This window comes from Micrasema longulum, unplaced genomic scaffold (assembly GCF_059751315.1).
Source record: "Micrasema longulum isolate JH-2025_06_02 unplaced genomic scaffold, ASM5975131v1 h1tg001527l, whole genome shotgun sequence".
NCBI classification, from domain to species: Eukaryota; Metazoa; Arthropoda; class Insecta; order Trichoptera; family Brachycentridae; genus Micrasema; species Micrasema longulum.
The window spans coordinates 494105-514778 of record NW_028278710.1 but is presented as its reverse complement, the minus strand read 5'-3'; the positions used below and the strand labels follow the sequence as shown (position 1 = coordinate 514778).

At 36.8% G+C, this 20674-nt stretch overlaps 1 protein-coding gene across 1 annotated transcript; it reads left to right on the top strand.

Annotated features, from left to right (window-relative positions):
- Positions 1-3118: 3118 nt before the first annotated feature.
- Positions 3119-20586, top strand: Pgi (glucose-6-phosphate isomerase). Its single transcript, XM_088236261.1, has 10 exons — positions 3119-3335; positions 9192-9331; positions 11391-11559; positions 13105-13378; positions 14721-14833; positions 16694-16820; positions 18122-18375; positions 18713-18845; positions 19234-19375; positions 19489-20586. The coding sequence occupies exons 1-10, from the start codon at positions 3205-3207 to the stop codon at positions 19677-19679; spliced, it is 1674 nt and encodes a 557-aa protein (XP_088092387.1). The 5' UTR covers positions 3119-3204; the 3' UTR covers positions 19680-20586.
- Positions 20587-20674: the final 88 nt, after the last annotated feature.

The window sequence follows — 20674 nt, the reverse complement described above, 5'->3', positions numbered from 1 at the left end:
AGAGTAATCCTAATATATAATTGTCTCACACACTCTTTACGTCTCACTCTTGATAATACGGGTATATTTGGGAGCGAGAGAGATAACTTTTATGTGTCACACGCGTGGACAGCAAAGTTTCTTGTACTTCTCCCAGACATTTGCTGCGTTAGTAGCTGCTCGGCTTTCATTGGGGGCGGTTTTTTTGCGCGCACTTCGAGAATGAATAATTGTTTTTTTCATGTTTTTAGCAATGAGATTAAAAATACTTCCAACTATAAATAATTGAAGCAATTGCCGATGAATATTACACTTTTACGATTTAAAATGTTTCATTTTTTACATGTATAGTGACGCGCGGATGTTTTTAGGACAGTAAGGGAAAGGTTAAACAAACCATAATAACATATCTTGTAATTGGTAAACACCTGAATTATTTATAATAAGCAATAATTTATCAGTATTGTTATTTGTATAAAAAGCAAGTTATTGTTATTTGGTATTGGTACACAGGTTTATTATTATTATGCAACAACTATGGTGAAGGTGTATAGTGGGTTTTGCATGTTGGCTTAATTGGCGTCCTGGCGAAGAGCCGGTATGTCTCGAAATCGGTAAACATAGAAAAGTCGGCGAGTGGTTATATGCAAATATTTAATAAAATTTCTTGTTTTATTTAAATTTAGTAATTTATTACTGTGAATTGTTTTAGAACTAGTAATTCTAAATGAAATCCTAATTATCGGGCTATTACGTAGGGGGCAAATGCTCCAACGTGCCCCGGTTTAACCAATGGTCCCGCAATGTTGCGGCTTCCTTATTGTGAAACTTACTAAAAAAATCGTGAAATATTCGGGATTTTTTATCGAGCATTTTTTAACATATAGAGGGTACTCACATTATTATGCTCAATACAATTTTTATTGTAATTTGTAAACAATTTTTATTTGAAGTATATTAAAATCATAAATCAAACTGTTTTGTATATCTGTAAACCATAAACATAGTTTTGTATTCATCATCAAAAATGATCGTCAAACCCTTTTTTTTATTTTATTTTAATATATATTTGATATCTGTAAAGATATCCCAACGTTCCTGCATTCTGCTTCAAGATTATGGCATTGTAAACTGAAAAATGGGCACTAAAATAACAGATGTTCGATGCTCTGTGAAGAAATGTCATCGCATGGACAATAGTCATCATTCCTTAATTTAAACCTATATAGGTAACTTCTCATGGCTCCGTTTCCGGTAAAATTGGGTCGTTTCGAAAGTTCTTTGTTGATGACGACGGAAGTTTGCTGCATCAGCCAGCGTTGGGAAAAACATTTTAGTGATTTTATCTGTAGAAGAGGCGCGGTAATGATCCTCCAAACGCTGCTGCGTATTTTAAAACGTCAAACCCTTATCTGTACACGGTGGTGTGTAAGGCATTTACTACATTGTCAAATAAAATGCAGCTTATCTCGATCATCTGTTACAGGAAGGTAAATTTAGTTAAAAGGTATTTTGATAATTGAACTGATCTGAATTAATTCCGTCTGAACTGAACTCTTTATGCTACCTAAGGTTGCTACTGCTTTTATAGTAGTTGTCCTTAGTGTTCTCTTTACTTCCGAGGGGGGAGTTGAGGTCATTTTCTATTTCCCTTGCGGTCAGCAATTTTGATTATTTTTTTATTTAATACAGAGAATGCATGACGTCAGATTAAAGTAAAAATATGAAGTGAGCATCCTTTATAAATAACTAACAATACCTTCCAAAATTCTTCCTCTTTCTGACAAGAGGGAAAACCATTTTTTTGTATACCTTTTGTGTTTAGCAAATTGATGCCAAAACAATATTTTTACTATATAAATGTGTAGCAAAGTTCTTTTTTATATGATGTTTCTTCTTTTTGATTTGTATTCCTTTTAGTATTTTGTGATTTTTTCGTTTTGTTGTAATACTTGATGTTTTTTTTAATGTAATTGTTTGAATAAAATGAGGATTCTTGTAATGTTAATTAGACTTATCTTTTTTCCTCCCAACTCTATATTTGTTACTATTTTTGCTTTATTCAGTTAATTAAAAAAAAAAACTAAACATATTTTCAATATACTATAAAAAATGGACCTAAATACTGCAATGACTTGTTTCCTCCTTGACTCGCTATTTGAAAAATTACATTGGAGACAGCGTCGCTAACCTCCCTTCAAGCTAAAATCGGCAGTGCTAGAACAGTTTCCCAAAAATTATTAAGCTGTTATTTGTGACGAGCCACGCTACTAAAAAATGTTCTTTAAAAAAACATTTTTCATTTTCGTGGTGGGGGCTGGTCACAATTTTTCCACACTGCTCTAATTTCGTGGGAGGGGATAGTCACGGTTTTGCCGTACTACTCTAAAAACTGTTTTTTCACAAAACAATTTCGCATATCGCAAACGGTTCAAAAACCGTGGTGAGCGGCGGGGGGAGGTGGTGGCTGCTGCTGTTGTGTTATAAAAAAAATGCCAATGAGGAACTTTAGCCCTATGGGAAATTATATACGAAAAATGTTTTCTTACGCGCGGTAAAAATTAGAGGGGGAAACCAAAAGGGACCTTAGGGATTAGAATGACTCAAAATAGTTAATATTTTGTTTCTTTCTAATGGAGTAATTCAAATTTTACCTCTCTGACCCAATGTCATTAAAATTATTTTTTTTATGCTACTATGAAATCATAATTCACATGGTGGATTACAATTTTTAATTGATTAAATGTTCACCTAAAAGTAGACTCCAGCCACAAAGCATCACGAAAAATCTTGCCATCATTTTCGTGTAATGTATTTATTTTTGCTTCCATACTAAATATTTTTTGTTACTGGCAGCACTAAATTCAAGAAAACGACTAGCTAGAAACAAATACTGAAAAAAGACTCAAACTTCACCTGCTAAATAAAAATAAAAAAACGAATAAATGCGTTTTTGTCAATTAAAATAACATTATTTATAATAATGACGTGTTTTAAAATTATTATATAAAGGTTTTGGTGCGATTTTGTGAGTATTAAAAGCTGTTCTGCGAGAATATTCGTAATTTATAAAGGTAATATTTGCTTGCAGTAAAATATTTCAGTTTCTAGCCGTTCGTTGATGACCTTCGTTTGACTTCTAAATCAGCTGTCATTTCAAGTACTTTCGCAATCGCTTCGCCGCGAAACGCCGGGTTTCAATTTTCAATTTAACAACAAATTGCGATGGAAAACAAGGTGCCTCTGACCGAAGATCCCGCCTGGCAGAAGCTGAAGGAGTACTACGACCAAAATGGCGCAAAGATCAACATTTGCGACCTGTTTAAACAGGACCCCGGTCGTTTTGACAAATTCAGGTAAAATTCCTATTAGAGTAATTCTTATTCGAACTAGATTTTATTGTTATGACCTCCAACCATCCTTCATACGTTGCGCTGTACTTGTTCCCCCTGAAATACTTTTACTTTATCAAACCAGGCCACGAATTCATTTACATTTCTTTGATAATATGCATTTCGGTTGATAATATTTTTCACCTCTGTGTATTGTATAATTTAAATGTCAATTATTAAACCCTTATCTATAATGCAGAGATAAAATTCCATTGATTTAATAATTCATATCGTGCTAACATTTTCATTAATAAATGTTATGAAAACAATATTAAAAAAATATATTCAGTCAGCCTCGTGTCGGCCCCGTGGTGTAGTGGTCAGCGCGTTTGCCTACCAAGCAAGAGGTCTCGGGTTCGATTCCCGACATGGCAGAATATTTCATAGTCCCTGGACTGGTACCTGAAGCGTAAGACTGATCATCTTACCTACATGTAACAAAAACGATCAAGATACGCTGCGATTGGTGTACCAATGCAGTGCCCTATGCACCATTTGGTGCGGAAAGGGAATGATGATGATGATATACAGTCAAACTTGGTTATAACGATCACGGAAATAGCGAGATCTCGGATGTAATGAGGAAACATTCGTTGACTGTTAGAAAATGGGAATCAAGTTGTGGTAGAGTGGGGTGCAAACCTCGGACTTTTGATCCGTGAGTCCATGATACTAGACACAGGACCACAAGCCGATTCAAATTTATAGTTTAGAAGTTATTGTGATGTATATTTTAAACATATGTTAGTTTTTAAAGGTTTTTTTTATTTTTATTAGTATGGAAAATATATACCAGGGGGGTGCTATAATAATTGGACATTCTAAATCAAATAAATATAATAATAAATGTTTAAAGAAAATGAAATGTAATGCAACAATGTTTTCAGTTCGTCCAAATTTTTGTAGACAATGACTGGATTCAATCCCCTAGGGAGCTGTTAATATTAACACATTTTTGAAAAGGGAATTAAGAAGTCTAGGCATCCACAGGGCTTACGATCTGTCATTATCTATTTTAAGTGGCCACTTTACACACTGTGTAACATTTACCAATTATGCATATATATTTGAACATGTATTGAAGTTAATTTGTTCCCGACCATTGAAATTTGTTCAGAACAATATCGCAAATCTTGTCACAACAACCGAGGCCAAACACATCACATTTTTCTAGCAACGTATTTTTGTTAAATTTCTTTTTTACATTTATGTATGAAAACATTTCTCCAAAATATCCATATTGATTTGAAAAATACAATTAAATATTCTAAATCCATCTAATTTATTTTTATATATCTCTCCACCGAGACAACGAAATATACATGGAAAATCACGACGAAGATAGCGATTCAAGTATAAATCAACAATATTTTGAGTTTGTCCAAATTTTTGTAGACAAGGACTGGATTCAACTCCCTAGGGAGCTGTTTATATTAACATATTACAACAGAGATGAAGAAAATTTAAGCCATTAACAGTTCATAAGCCCTGTAGATGCCTAGACTTCTATATTACCTTTTCTTAAATGTATGTGAAATATGTAGGTGAAATAATTCAATTACATAGATGAATCTCACCTGCATAAATAAAGGTTTCAGCTCTTTAACTTCGCAAACATCAACGGATGAAAGAATTGAAGGAATATATATGTTCAAATATAGGCAGAATGGTGAATGTTGTCTTTACACAGTGTGTAAAGTGGCCACTTAAACCAGCCATTGACAGGTCACTAGACTTCTATATTACCTTCTCTTAAATGTTCTTCATTTCTGTTGTAATATGTTAATATAAACAGCTCCCCGGGGAGTTGAATCCAGTCCTTGTCTACAAAAATTTGGACAAACTCAAAATATTGTTGATAAATTCACCTGGTCCATGAAGAAGTATAGAAATTGAAAAAAATACAATTTTCAGGCGTTGCCTAGTCTAGTATGTAGGTGATATAATTCAATTAGATGAATCTCACCCGCATAAATAAGGGTTTCAGCTTTTTAACTTCACAAACTTCAACATATGAAAGAATTTAAGGAATTCATATGTTCAAATATGAGCAGAATAGTGAATGTTACACAGTGAGTAAAGTGGCCACTTAAACTTAAAAATAATATTTTTATTTATATCCCTACAGAGATGAGGTAGAATTTTTTCAAATTCAGGATTATGGATATTCGAGCGTTCAATATCAATACATAGATGGCGCTCCAACTCGCTTGTGGATGGTTTCTCAATTCGTAACATAAATACAAAAAATCAAAAATGTTACCTGGTGTGGATATTCGCTAATAAGCGGAATGGGGAATGTTGTAGTACTTAAAGTGGCCACTTAACCCAGCCAATGACAGGTCATAAGCCCTGTAAACGCTCGAATATCCATAATCCTGAATTTGAAAAAAATTTACCTCATCTCTGTAGGGATATAAATAAAAATATATACCTACTCCCCCTTGGGAGAAAATCCAGATTTGTGTGTGTACACGTACACGTACCAAAAATAACGTTAAAAATAATATTTGTGAAAGTAAATTATTCTATCAAATCCCAAAAGAAACACTCCCACACTACCAGAAGTCAAACTAGAGGATGGGTCATGGGGTCTACCGCAAACTCTGAATTCGGGCAAAGAAATTTCAGGTTTCTGGGCCCCAAAATATTCAATATGTTACCCAAAGATTGCAAAACCATGACCCTGATTCAATTTAATAAATTTGTAAAAAAATGGTAACTGGGTTTAGGTCGAGAAAAATCGGAAAATATACTCAAAATACATTCTTAAATAATAAATTAATATTGTATAACTGTATGGTAAATTAACAAGTAGGTAGTTATGTTATTGATTATTTTTTGCATAAAAATGTCTGCCTTAAAACAGGTTGTACCTAGTTAGGCAGACTAGATATGATCCAGAGAAATCTCAATGTCATTTCATAGAACAAAACCACCGATTTCCTTCGAGTACCTATTAGAAAACTCCAAAATTGATGTAGTTAAGTCCATCAGAGATTTAGGAGTTGTTTTGGACTATAAACTGACATACAACGAGCATATAGATAATACAGTAAATAAATCACTGAAATTACTTGGCTTCATTAACAGAATATCCTCTGATTTTACTAATGTCCGTACAATCAAAACTCTTTATTGCTCAACTGTTCGCCCTCTTCTAGAATATGCCTCCGTGGTCTGGTCTCCATTTCATGTCAATCGCATAAATCACATTGAATCAGTCCAACATCGCTTGCTTCGAAAAATAGCGTAGATGCTCGGACTAGAGAGAGATAATTATTCTTACGCTGAAATAGAGCCAATGTTAAATATTTCTAGTCTACAAAAACGTAGAACTAATATTGACTCCATATATATGTTCGGCATACTAAATGGTGTAATCGATGTTCCATCATTACTGGGACAAGTAAAATTCAATATTTCGACTCGTAGATTGAGAAACAATGAAGTACTGTTCATCGATCAGCATAGAACAAACTATGGCCTAAATTCTCCAATGACCCGTCTTTGTCGTATTGTTAACTCGAGACAAGATCTGGACTTTTTTGGTTTAAGTTTACAAGGATTTAAACGAGCACTAAATAAATAGTCCAGATCTTGTCTCGATGTCCCTTATGTTTGTCAATGCTTCTTTTCTTTTTTTTAATGTTTTAAACTATTCTTTTATTGTAATATTTAAACCTTATAAATTGTATTCATGGACAATGTCCGTTAATAAATAAATAAATCTATTACCTAAGTGTGTATGTAGTAGATAAAGTAATTGTTATTTTTGTTAATAAACTATGATTATTATTATTAAACCAGCTAATGTCAGGTTGTAAGCCCTGTGGATGCCTAGACTTCTATATTACCTTCTCTAAGATGTTCTTCATCTCTGTTGTAATATGTTATTTAAATAAGCTTCAGTTTCGGCCAAAACTGGAACAGAAGCCGAAATTGGTTTTGGTTTCAATTTTGTCTGAAAATTTTGTTTCATTCGGTCACTACTACATCATGTCCAATTACTACAGCACCCACCTTACTTAAATCCATTTTATCAAATAAAAAACAACAATTATAATGATAACATACATAAATTTAAACATATTAGGTCATAGGCCAGTTGGTATTTGACTTTAAATAATTCAAATAATTACCGAGAGAATCAGGTGCTCTAACGACAGTTGAATTGTCAAAATATAAATGCCATTTTAAGTGAATTACGGATTGCAATCTAGCTGACAAAAATTGACGCCAGGGAGAAGATTGCCACCAATTATAGGCCAATTTCAACATTATCTTGTATCCCTAAAATGTTTGAAGCTATTATTGCCAGCAAAATCACGCCCATGTTCAAGAATATACTGATCGATGAACAGCATGGATTTAGATCTGCCAGATCAACCGCCTCTAACCTGGTAGATTATACCCAGGTTATTGTCAAAGCACTCGAAAGTGGTCAGCAGATTGACGTTCTTTATACAGGTTTTTCTAAGGCATTTGACAAAGTAGATCGTAAAATTCTCATGTATAAATTACATGGCTTGGGAATAAGAGATCCATTACTCTCATTTATTAAATCGTATCTAACTGGCAGGACACAAAATGTTCGGATAAATAACTATTTATCAACCAGTATTGATGTTACATCGGGCGTACCTCAGGGTGCTCATTTGGCACCCCTGCTTTTCAATTTGTTTATAAATGATATTGCTAAATCATTCTCTTACTCTCGTTTTTGGCTCTTCGCGGACGACAACAAAATTCTCAAAATAATTCAAACTTTACAAGACGTTTTTCTTCTTCAATCAGACATTAACTCTTTTAACCGATGGTGTGAAGTCAATAAATTAGAACTAAATATTAAAAAATGAAAAATAATGTCATTTCATAGAACAAAACAACCGATTTCCTTCGAGTACCTATTAAAAAACTCCAAAATTGATGTAGTCAAGTCCATCAGAGATTTAGGAGTTGTTTTGGACTATAAACTGACATACAACGAGCATATAGATAATACAGTAAATAAATCACTGAAATTACTTGGCTTCATTAACAGAATATCCTCTGATTTTACTAATGTCCATACAATCAAAACTCTTTATTGCTCAACTGTTCGCCCTCTTCTAGAATATGCCTCCGTGGTCTGGTCTCCATTCCATGTCAATCGCATAAATCAAATTGAATCAGTCTAACATCGCTTGCTTCGAAAAATAGCGTGGATGCTCGGACTAGAGAGAGATAATTATTCTTATGCTGAAATAGAGTCAATGTCAAATATTTCTAGTCTACAAAAATGTAGAACTAATATTGACTCCATATATTTGTTCGGCATACTAAATGGTATAATCGATGTTCCATCATTACTGGGACAAGTAAAATTCAATATTCCGACTCGTAGATTGAGAAACAATGAAGTACTGTTCATCGATCAGCATAGAACAAACTATGGCCTAAATTCTCCAATGACCCGTCTTTGTCGTATAGTTAACTCGAGACAAGATCTGGACTTTTTTGGTTTAAGTTTACAACAATTTAAACGAGCACTAAATAAATAGTCCAGATCTTGTCTCGATGTCCCTTATGTTTGTCAATGCTTCTTTCTTTTTTTAAAAATGTTTTAAACTATTCTTTTATTGTAATATTTAAACCTTATAAATTGTATACATGGACAATGTCCGTTAATAAATAAATAAATAAATAAATTAGAAAACCAAAACCCGACATCATTTGATTTATTATGGGAAAAATACAATCGAAAAGTTAGTGTTCGTTTAGACATACATACGCTCTCGAAGGGTTCAAATAAATAAAATGCATATTTGTAATTTACAGCATGAAACTTCAAACACCCCAAGATGGAGAAATCCTCTTTGACTACTCCAAGAACCGTGTGGACGCCACGGCCTGCAGCCTACTCCTGAACTTGGCGAAAAACCGAGGAGTTGAGCAAGCTCGGGACGCCATGTTCTCAGGTATGCGTTGTTTTACAGCCTGTTGGATTTTTTCCTTCTGAACTTTTTGAACTAACACTGTATTCTGTCACTGTTAGTAATTAAAAAAATTGTTGTAATGTTCCAAGTCATACAAGAGTTGGAAACAGAGCGCGGGGTTTTTATTATAGCAAAATTATACAGTCCACGCTTCGACAGAAGTATCCTATCTGTTCCTTTCCAACAGATCAATACATTCGACAATGTTTTGAATATGCCATTACGTTTGTAGACAGGCTGGATTTCCTCCCTAGGGAGTTATTTATATCTAAATTTGTTGCAACAGATAGGAAAGACATTTTCGAGAAGGCATGTTTTCAAGAGATGAAACAGTAGAAAAAGATGTTAAAATGATAGTAAATACAGGCAACAAAATGAACGGCGATCTAAGCACAGTAATTTCTAATAAAAATATGTCAATCGAAGCTAAACTGGCAGTGCACAACGGAGTTTTAGTCCCAACACTTATGTATGGAAGTGAAACATGGAACTGGCAGAGGAAGGGTAAAAGCCGAGTGAACGCAATTGAAATGCTCAGACGAAAGTGTAGGAAATCAATATATGACAGGGTTACGAATGATGAAATCAGGCGAGAGTGTAAATCTGAGTTAAGTATAATTGATAAGATTAAGAAAGGGTCTCCGGGATGGTTTGGTCATGTAGAACGAATGGACGACGAGAGAATGGTAAAACAAGTATATATGGCTAAAGCGAACGGTAACGTGAGACGAGGACGACCAAGGAAGATGTGGCATGATCAGATAAACCGAAATCTTAAGTCTGGTCATGTCAAAAACAGACAGAACCGAAGAGCATGCATGACAAGATGTATGAATGTGGAAGAAGCTAGGAATGTATGCCAGGATAGACGTGTGTGGCGGTCCATTCTCTCTGCCTACCCCTACGGAGAAATGGCGTGATGGTAGTAGTAGTAGTAGAATATGGACGTCCAGTCATTTACAGGACTTATAACCTGTCATTGGCTGGTTCAATGGCCACTTTACACACAGTTCACCATTCTGCCCGTGTATAAACATCAACATCTCCTCAACTCTTCCATCTGTTGACTTTTGTGAAGGTTTCAGCTCTTTTAGTTCACAAAAGTCAACAATAAATAGTCAGCTCATGGAACTAAATAATTTTGCTGTTTTGGGCACTAGTAAGGTGCCACGATTTGCATCGTAGAGGAGGTTATCTCCAGACATCCTTCATACTGTTAAATAAGGTGCCGGCTATTCCTAGCCGCACTCTCAGTTTTTTTTAAAGCTGGCTTTTTATTTTTATTCATATTTTAAATACTTTGTTAAAGGCATAAGCCATTGAATAAACAAATGGATAGGTCTGAAGCTGGGACAAGACGATATAGTCATGTAGGATTCATAGTCCATAATTTGATGACACACACATGCTAAAACGTTCCACCTGAAATAGTGTGATGACCGAAGAAAGCAATGTCATCATTTTCTATAGAATCCAATACAACATAATAATGCGACTCTAACAGTATTGCACGTGAAATTGGGGGCATTGTTCTGCAGTACTGCAGACTACTACTTCATGGTAGGGACGATGTGAATGTACATTCACATCGTCCCTACCATGAAGAAATGAGCTACAAAATAACGTCGCCTATAAAAAAAGACCACAGGACACAACGCCAGTCAGTCAGCCCGACAAGTTCAGTTCAGTCAGTCAGACCAACTCAGTTCCAGCATGTAGTTCAAGTGCAGTCTCTTCAACCCATCATCGCCGCTACGCTCGCGCTACGCAACCAAGTGCTGTATCTTATTCGCCATGTAATAAATCTTCGTGTCTTCTCTGCCAGTCTCTAACTGGAGTGGGAGCTCCAACCGATCCAAATCATACAGTCTTGTCCTCGTGTGAAATACGCATTATGTACTGTCCGTCAAATAACAGAGTGAGAGGAACACCCTGTCAGCAAAGGGTAATTTTTTAAGTTGAAAAATCCATTAAGATTATTTACAAAATTTTTATAGGTTATTGTCAAAAATTATAAAAATTATCGTCGCTCTGTCCGTAGGCCAGAAGATCAACTTCACGGAGGGGCGTGCCGTACTGCACGTAGCCTTGCGCAATCGCAGCAAGCGTCCGATCCTCGTGGACGGTAAGGACGTCACTCCTGACGTGGAGGCCGTCCTGGCGCACATGAAGACATTCTCCAACCAGGTCATCTCCGGAGAGTGGAAAGGGTGAGCCGATCCATCTTTGAAACGGTCCAAAGCCATTTTAATTGTTTTTCAATTCAACTCATTTATTCAATTCAATTTTTTTTTTATTTTTATAATTACATACATTACAAACTTACATTTAATACGTACATTTTATAAAAAGACCAAAAATACATAAGAGACTTGTCAAAGTAGTAGGAGGATCCTGTTTCGGAAAACCCCTTCGGATACATGGAACAGATCAACATCCAGAGCGATGTTGTTCAGCATAGCGATAGCCCTTCCAACAGCAGGTTGGTCCTGTATATCGGAATATGAAACAATCTATGCTGACGCCGTCTTAGGTAATTATCAGGAACATACAAACCGATGCTCATCATAATCTCGGAATCATTGGCATACCGCGCAACGATTGATAAAAATGTGTAGTCAAATACACATTCCTTCTAGTCTCTAAACTGTTGTAGCCGAGCATACCCTGGAGAAACTCGGTCGGGTAGAGCCGAGGATAATACCCGCACTCTCTCATGTAGAGATATCTCAGAAACTTCTTTTGGATTTTCTCTATCATAAGAGAGTACTTCAGTTCATGTGGCCCCCAAATCATCGAGCCACTCTCCAGTCTACTTCGCACCGAGGAGTTGTAAAGAGTTCTCAGTACGCGGGTATTTTAGAAAACCCTGGCAGTATGCAGAACAAATCCTAACATCTTCAATGCATTACCACTGATTGTCTCGATGTGTTCATGAAATGTCAGGGTGCTCACAAATCTAACGCCCAGATCCTTATCATTCGATGTTCGTATCAGATTCTGGTCATTCATTTGGGCCCTAGTGAAGGACGTGACCTAACACTTGGAGACATTAAACCTAAGTTTGTTTCGCCTTCCCTATTCAGATATATATAATATATATTGTGTGTGTATGTACATGTGTATATATGTGTATATTTATATATATGTGTGTATATATGTGTATGTCTGTATGTATATGAATCAAAATGTGTATCCGAATAAGTTAATATTTTGTTTGTCTGTGCTCTATATTAATTTGTTAACTATTATAATATATTAAAATGTAATTGCCTAGCTTGGAACGGGGTATGTACCCTTGTTAGCTGGGCAAAGTGAACATGGAATTGTATTTTGATAAAGAGTGTGAATAAATAAATATATCTGCTTGAAGAAGAGAAAAATCATCAGAAGTTGTCAAGTGTATTTATTCCACTTTGTACATTGCGGGATTATTGACAAATAGCAATGTCTTCCAACCAACTCATAATGAACAGCGACTCGATAATCAAAGAACATTGTGAGCATACCCTTGATTCTTTATCGAGTTTGATGTGCTTTTTTCGGTTTGCGCCACTCGGATGATTGTTGGCTAGTGTGGGATTCGAACCACGGACCTTTGATTCGTGAGTCCGAGACCCTAGCCTCAGGACCACAACCCGATTCATTTTCAGTGTTCAAATACTTTTTTTTGTACCGTTTAAAAAGAGGTTCCAGTGATTTTAAAATAAACTGTTGTTTGAATTTTAAATGGATTGAAAAAAAATCATTTTCAGCTACACTGGCAAAGCAATCACCGACGTGATTAACATCGGCATCGGCGGGTCCGACCTCGGCCCCCTCATGGTCACGGAAGCCCTGAAGCCGTACTCCAAGGGGCTGAACGTCCACTTCGTGTCCAACATCGACGGCACCCACCTGGCCGAGGTGCTGAAGAAGCTGAACCCGGAGACCGCCCTCTTCATCATCGCCTCCAAGACCTTCACCACGCAGGAGACCATCACCAATGCCACGTCGGCCAAGACCTGGTTCGTCGAACGCTCCAAAGATGTGAGTAGCAACCAAAGACGTGATTAATAACCAAATATGAAAGTAATAACTACAGATGTGAATAAGAACCGAAGATGTTAGTAATAACCAAATGTATGTTAGTAATAATCCTCAGTATAATGTATATATTAATCAAATTGAAAACATTAAAAAAAAAATTATAAGGAGCCTGGAATATCGTTTTGGCAACATTGAAAATGATTACGGCGCATCTTTGATCAATTTAAATATAGAATCACTACAAAAAAGGCGCCTGACATGTGATTTAATTTTTCTTTTCAAAATTCTAAATAATATAGTTGATTCGCCGTATCTTTTACAAAATATTGATTTCCGTTGTCCTCTTCGCTATACCAGATTAAATTCCCTTTTTTATGTACCAGCTTGTAAAAACAATCATACCTCGAATTCATTCATTAGACGTACCTGTAGAAATTATAATGGACCTCCCAGGGAAGGGGGTGGAATCCAGTCTTTTGTCTACGAACATTGGGACAAACTCAAATATTGTATTTGATAATTAAAAAGGGAATGGCCCACGCTCAGACGCTGAAGTCTTTGTGGGCATTTTTTCCAATTCATGAGTCTTAAGATGAGCGTTATAAGCCCCTCCCCATCCAACTATTGCATATTGAACGATTGACTGTACCAGAGCATAATAAACTGTCTTCAATTGATCCGTCGATAAGATACCTCTGAGCCAAGGGTGGCCAACCCGCGGCCCGCTGGGTGTCTGCTAATGGCCGTCGGAGCATATTATCCAAAAAAAAAAAATATTATGATTATGGATAATGTATGTAACGCCGTTTTCTTATAAATATACCTCAAGGGAAATTTAATAGTGTACATAAAACCACCAAAAGAACATTCCATCGTGCATAGTTTGGATCATATCCCATATTATGGAAGTATCTCAGTACATTGATTCAACTATCGTGACAATTTCTTCTATGGTAGGTAAAGCGAACACGCCGATCTTGCGTGGATAGCCGTCAATGCGGGATGCATCGTGCGCAGTGCCCAGTGCCCAGTGTTGCCATACTCGTATATACAAATTTATCTGTATTTATACAGATTTTAGGGTACCGTTACAGATTACAGATTTTACTCAAGTTTTATACAGATTTTTCAATTATAGGACATAGTCTACCGATTTCGGTAATTTGACCACAAACAAATATAACGGTCTTGAAGAGAAGATATATTTAAGCTAGTTTCTAACTCATTCTATGCATATCAAAGACTGTGGAATAAACCTCTGTCCTAGAAAGTGATTTTTTCTCATGGTTTGTATTTAAACATTTAAAGCAGATACTCATTATTTTTTTCCTATATTTTCTAGTCTTCCGCTGTTGCTAAGCACTTCGTGGCCCTGTCCACCAACAACGAGAAAGTGACGGCATTCGGTATCGATGCCAACAACATGTTTGGATTCTGGGACTGGGTAGGCGGAAGGTAATTATTCAATCAAATAAAGTTCTTACGATGTCCAAACTTGTTACTAGAATATGGAAGTCTAGCGTTTACAGGACTTATAATCTGTCATTCTCCATTTTGCCTATGTTTGAACATCCATATTTCTTCAATTTGTTTATCTGTCGATTTTAGTGAAGTAAAAGAGCTGAAACCTTCATTGTTGCGAAGAGATTTATCTGATCGAATTATTTCTCATGCTAGGCAATGCCTGAAAACAATTTTCCTATTTTTAAACTTCTTTAATTAACACATTACAACAGAGATGAAGAACATTTAAGAAAAAGTAATGTAGAAGTCTAGGCATCTACAGGGCTTATGACCTGTCAATGGCTGGTTCAAGTGGCCACTTTACACACTGTGTAACATTCACCATTCTGCCTATATTTGAACATCTATATTCCTTCAATTCTTTCATCTGTTGATGTTTGTGTAGTTAAAGAGCTGAAACTTTTATTTATTTTTTGTTGTAATTTGTTGTAATATGTTAATATAAACAGCTCCCCAGGGAGTTGAATCCAGTCCTTGTCTACAAAAATTTGGACAAACTCAAAATATTGTTGATAAATTACCTGGTCCATGAAGAAGTATAGAAATTGAAAAAATAACATTTTCAGGCGTTGCCTAGTATGTAGGTGAAATGATTCAATTAGATGAATCTCACCTGCATAAATAAAGGTTTCAGCTCTTTAACTTCACAAACATCAATAGATGAAAGAATTGAAGGAATATAGATGTTCAAATATAGGCAGAATGGTGAATGTTGCACAGTGTGTAAAGTGGCCACTTGAACCAGCCATTGACAGGTCATAAGCCCTGTAGATGCCTAGACTTCTATATTACCTTCTCTTAAATGTTCTTCATCTCTGTTGTAATATGTTAATACAAACTTATAATATTAGAAATCAAACACTGATTTGAGTCTACCGAACACTTTATTTTATTTTTACAAATATAAAAAAAATATAAAAACAAAATCTTTGTCACAATTGTTTCGCCTTGTTAGGGCATTTTCAAACGAAGATTGGATGGATTGAATGTCCTTATATAGTTATATAATTCAAGGTATTTAATTAGAAAATAAAAATAATATTATGAACCATAGCATGTAATCATAATTGGGGGAAAAACCAATGGTTAAGGGCGAGGCTAAGTGTTTAATAGGTAATGGAGAATTTAGGTATTTATATTTGAATTTCTGGGAAAAATATAACAAAGTAAGTATTAATTGACATACAAGTACGTATTGTGAGATAATTAATGAAGCTTTATAGTTTTGTAACTTTAAATAATTGCTGTCCAAAAAATATCAATAATATTATAATAATAGGTTGCTGTTCATTTTAATTTTAAAACATGATTGAAATACTATGAGGAAATTTACATAAACATAAATGTATTATTATACAACATTTCTATTTTTAAGAGTTTCTTATCAAAATATATAAATGCAATATATAAATGTAACATGATTCACCTATTAATTACGCGTCATATAAGCGTGTACAAAAAGGAACAAAGTGAAGAAAAACAGTCTGTTTAAATATGTTTCATAGTGGTGAAGATATTAGGTTGGTTTGTTCATTTATTTTTTCAAAATTAGGACTATTTAGATATTTATTAATTTCCAATTGTTCGAATAATTTTTCCTAGTGCAGAAACCACCTCCGTCTATGAGCCCCAACAAGGGCCGCTAGGTTTGATGATGTTTTAAATGATCGGCACTTGCCGCCGCATTCCGCCTTTTTTTGCTATACGAGCGGCGATGTCCGATACATGCGTGTACCCTGGGACACTAAATTTCAACGCTTGTGGGTTTTTTAAAAGATAAATTGATTTCAGGTATTCCCTGTGGTCAGCCATCGGCCTGTCTATCGCTCTGTACATCGGCTACGACAACTTCGAGAAGGTGCTAGATGGCGCCTCCTATATGGACAACCACTTCTGCACAGCACCTCTGGAGAAAAATGTAAGAAACAGATTCTCGTTCTTGTTGATGGGAGGGGGGTCAGTGCTATATAGGCTCTCGACGTCACTGCGACCTGTGTAGATATATTCTACACTTAATATTGATAAAACAAAATACCTGACATTTTGTATAAATAACAGTACTGTAACGTACGCGTTACCACGATGTGTGCGCTGGTTCGTCACCCGCGTCTGCCGCAGTCAGGCTTCCCGGCGTAAGTGAGAAGCCGCCCTCCCAAACAGAGTCAAAGACAAAGTCAGAAGGTTTTTTTTAAATGGGAGTTGCTTTATTATTTACCTTGCTCATCATATACAAGGTTTATATTTAAAAAGTGGATTTTTCTGCAATACAAACAACGACACAAAACCCAATTACATATAGGAAACATTAGTGTCTTGCCGGTAGTGTCTTGATAATTTGATGTTCCTCTGTGATTTGGTATTGTGTTTCTTCTGTTGCTTGAGTGCATGTTGTATAGGGCAAATTATTCTAATGTTTCCTCTATGTATTTGGGTTTTGTGTCGTTGATTGATTTGTTTGTATTACTACGTTCTTCTTCCTTTCCGAGGCAGGATCTGGAGCGTGCGGCCGCGGTCTCAATTTGGAACTAACACTGTATTCCTTCACTGTCACACTGGGAAATTAGAAAAAGGTGACTGTACTGAGCATGTGTATTTGATTGATCACAAATTGACAATACTGCAGTGAGGGGTACAATGAAAGTTTTTAAAGTTTCTTTGTTTTGTTATTTTCGCGGTTTGATTGTAAAGAAATATGAAATTTTTGCTTAATTAGTTTTTAAAAAATTGATATTGATATGCGAAACTGAAGACTCAAGTCGTCATGAACAATTTCGGGAAAGGGGTGGATGCTTTCATTGTATGAAACATTAGAATATTTTGCCCTATACAACATGCACTCAAGCGACAGAAGAAAAACAATATGTATCTTTACCAAATCTCAGAGGAACATCAAATTATCAAGACACTACTGGCGAAATCCTAACACAGATCCTAACATGATCCCCATCAAACTCAGGCAAAATTACTTCTCGTCATAATACTGAATCTCTCGCAAAAACCATTATCAGTAGAAACAATCCTATGCAAAGACTCTAATCCTCCTAACAATCTCCCAGACCTTAGAGCAGACGACACGGGTCCTAGACCATGGTCGGCACGTGGTTCTCTCGAGTTAGTCTACTATTTAGATTCCCTAACTCCCTAGCCTTAGGGGGTGGAATCCAGCCTCGTCTTCAGACATTTGGCCAACTGTGTGCAACCCCGTGTTTCCATTCCCAGGCCCCCGTGGTGCTGGCGCTGCTCGGCGTCTGGTACTCCAACTTCTACGGCGCGGAGACGCACGCCCTGCTGCCCTACGACCAGTACATGCACCGCTTCGCCGCCTACTTCCAGCAGGGGGACATGGAGAGCAACGGGAAGTACGTCACGCGGGCCGGGCGCCGCGCCCTCTACAGCACGGGGCCCATCGTGTGGGGTGAGCCGGGCACCAACGGCCAGCACGCCTTCTACCAGCTCATCCACCAGGGCACCAGGTAACTAGCATCCAACACCCTCGGAATAATCTTGGAAATTCACCAATCACACCGAAATGTGTCTTCTTAGTTTTTTTGGCAAAAAACTGTTCAAAATAGCCTAAAATTGCATTAGAATAAAAATATGGCGTCATACTCGGCAGAACAACGTAAGCGACATTTTTGGCAAATTGTATGTTCAAATGTTTGCAGACTGGATGGATATCCTCTCTAGGGAGTTATTTAGATGCGGATATTATATTATAATATAGATATTATATCCAGATATTCTGTATCTTCTTTATCAAAACTTATTTTGAGTATGTCACAATTGAATGAGTAATTTGATGTATTTCAGGTTGATCCCATGCGATTTTATCGCCCCTGCCCAGACACATAACCCCATCTCTGGCGGCGCCCATCACAAGATCCTTCTGGCTAACTTCCTCGCACAGACCGAGGCTCTGATGACCGGCAAGACAGAAGCGCAGGTAAGACCATCGCATCATAATACCTTCAACTTGTTTATCAGCGCATGTTACCTGTTTCCATCTGTGTAAAGACAGAATGCCTGTGTAAAGACAGAATGCCTGTGTAAAGACAGAATGCCTGTGTAAAGACAGAATGCCTGTGTAAAGACAGAATGCCTGTGTAAAGACAGAATGCCTGTGTAAAGACAGAATGCCTGTGTAAAGACAGAATGCCTGTGTAAAGACAGAATGTCTGTGTAAAGACAGAATGTCTGTGTAAACCCAGAAATGCAAAGTGATTTTGTGGTAGAGCGGGATTCGAATCTCAGACTCCCGATCCATGGCCTACAAACACAACGTAACCACATCCTAACTAATTTTATTATAATTGGTATTGAATATTTTTTAGGCTAAAGCTGAATTGGAAAAGTCCGGAATGTCTGCCGAAGAAGTAACGAAGATCCTTCCCCACAAAGTTTTCCTGGGAAATCGCCCCACAAACTCTATCGTTGTCAAGAAAGTCACCCCCTTCACCTTGGGAGCTCTGATTGGTAAGGAACTTATAATATCGAACTTTCAAATTGCGATTTCTCAAAATGGTGTTTTTTCGGTTAATGACTTTTGCCTGAGCGGCGACAAAATGTAAACGTGAATGTTTTTCCAGCCATGTACGAGCACAAGATCTTCACGCAGGGCGTGATCTGGGACATCAACTCGTTCGACCAGTGGGGCGTGGAGCTGGGCAAACAGCTGGCCAAGGCCATCGAACCCGAGCTGCAGGGAACGGCTCCCGTCTCCTCACACGACCCCTCCACCAACGGTCTCATCAACTTCCTCAAGCAAAATTTCGCCTAGATATAGCATAAGGGACTTCAAAACTCGCGATTGCGATTGCGAATCAAAAATTGATAAATACATATTGATATTTTTAAAACTTGTAATCGAATGTTTAAAGAATTAATTGTTATATTATGTTTTAAGTGGCGTTCACATGGAGACGATACAATATTGTCCTGCCCCAACATCAAATCCATTGTCTTTGTGGTAACAATTTAGAGGACAGGACAAAGGACCGAGACATTGCAGACTATCTCCGCAGGGCAATGGATTACCCCCACCACCGTGCGTAGCCGCATTGTCCTCATGTAAACACGCACGGAGAGGACAGTAAGAAAATAGCCACTTGCTTGACGCGTGCATGTCGCTCCTGCACATTTTAAATGTCTGTGGAAAAAATGCCTATTTTTAAATTTAATTTGTTCCAATGCATCTTGGTATTAAAGAAATTATGACGGCTCTTAAATAATAACACGGTTTTTATTAGTAATTAAATAGTTTATTTATCAATTATCGCTCAATTCACACTTATCGGACTTTGCACAATTATCTCTCGATACCAAGCTTTCTATCCTCCCCTAGCAATTCGTAGTGGCGTCACTAAGCTGGCGTCATCCCAGCCCTTAGTAACACCTGACATCTAGTGGTCGATTATGTAATCTTAGACCCCGGCGCCAAATTCAAATTCTTTGGCGTCATGGGTCGTAACAAAATAGTATTTTTCGCAAACTCGCTCGTAACGCAAGTCTTCGCGTATTCACTTTTGCAGCGTACCACGTGTGAACTATGCCTGAATAAGGTATTTTCGCGGATCTTTACGATTCTAACGATATAACTATCGATGGATTCAAATGAATCATTTTGACGTCAAGCGTTACGACCCCCGACTGGGCTTCTAACATTGCGTACAAGTTTCGCGCCAAAATGTCATACGTGCCTTTGGCACACATGACGCGAAACGTCTCGTTTTCGGGTAATTCAAAATATGGATATTTGAACCTTTGTAGAAAATT

What these genes read in the sequence shown, in the direction of transcription:
- Pgi (XM_088236261.1), top strand. Translation starts at nt 3,205, where the DNA reads ATGGAAAACAAGGTGCCTCTGACCGAAGATCCCGCCTGGCAGAAGCTG. An exon ending in TCGGGACGCCATGTTCTCAG is followed by an intron (nt 9,332 to 11,390) that starts GTATGCGTTGTT and finishes CTCTGTCCGTAG; the next exon opens with GCCAGAAGATCAACTTCACG. An exon ending in CCGGCAAGACAGAAGCGCAG is followed by an intron (nt 18,846 to 19,233) that starts GTAAGACCATCG and finishes AATATTTTTTAG; the next exon opens with GCTAAAGCTGAATTGGAAAA.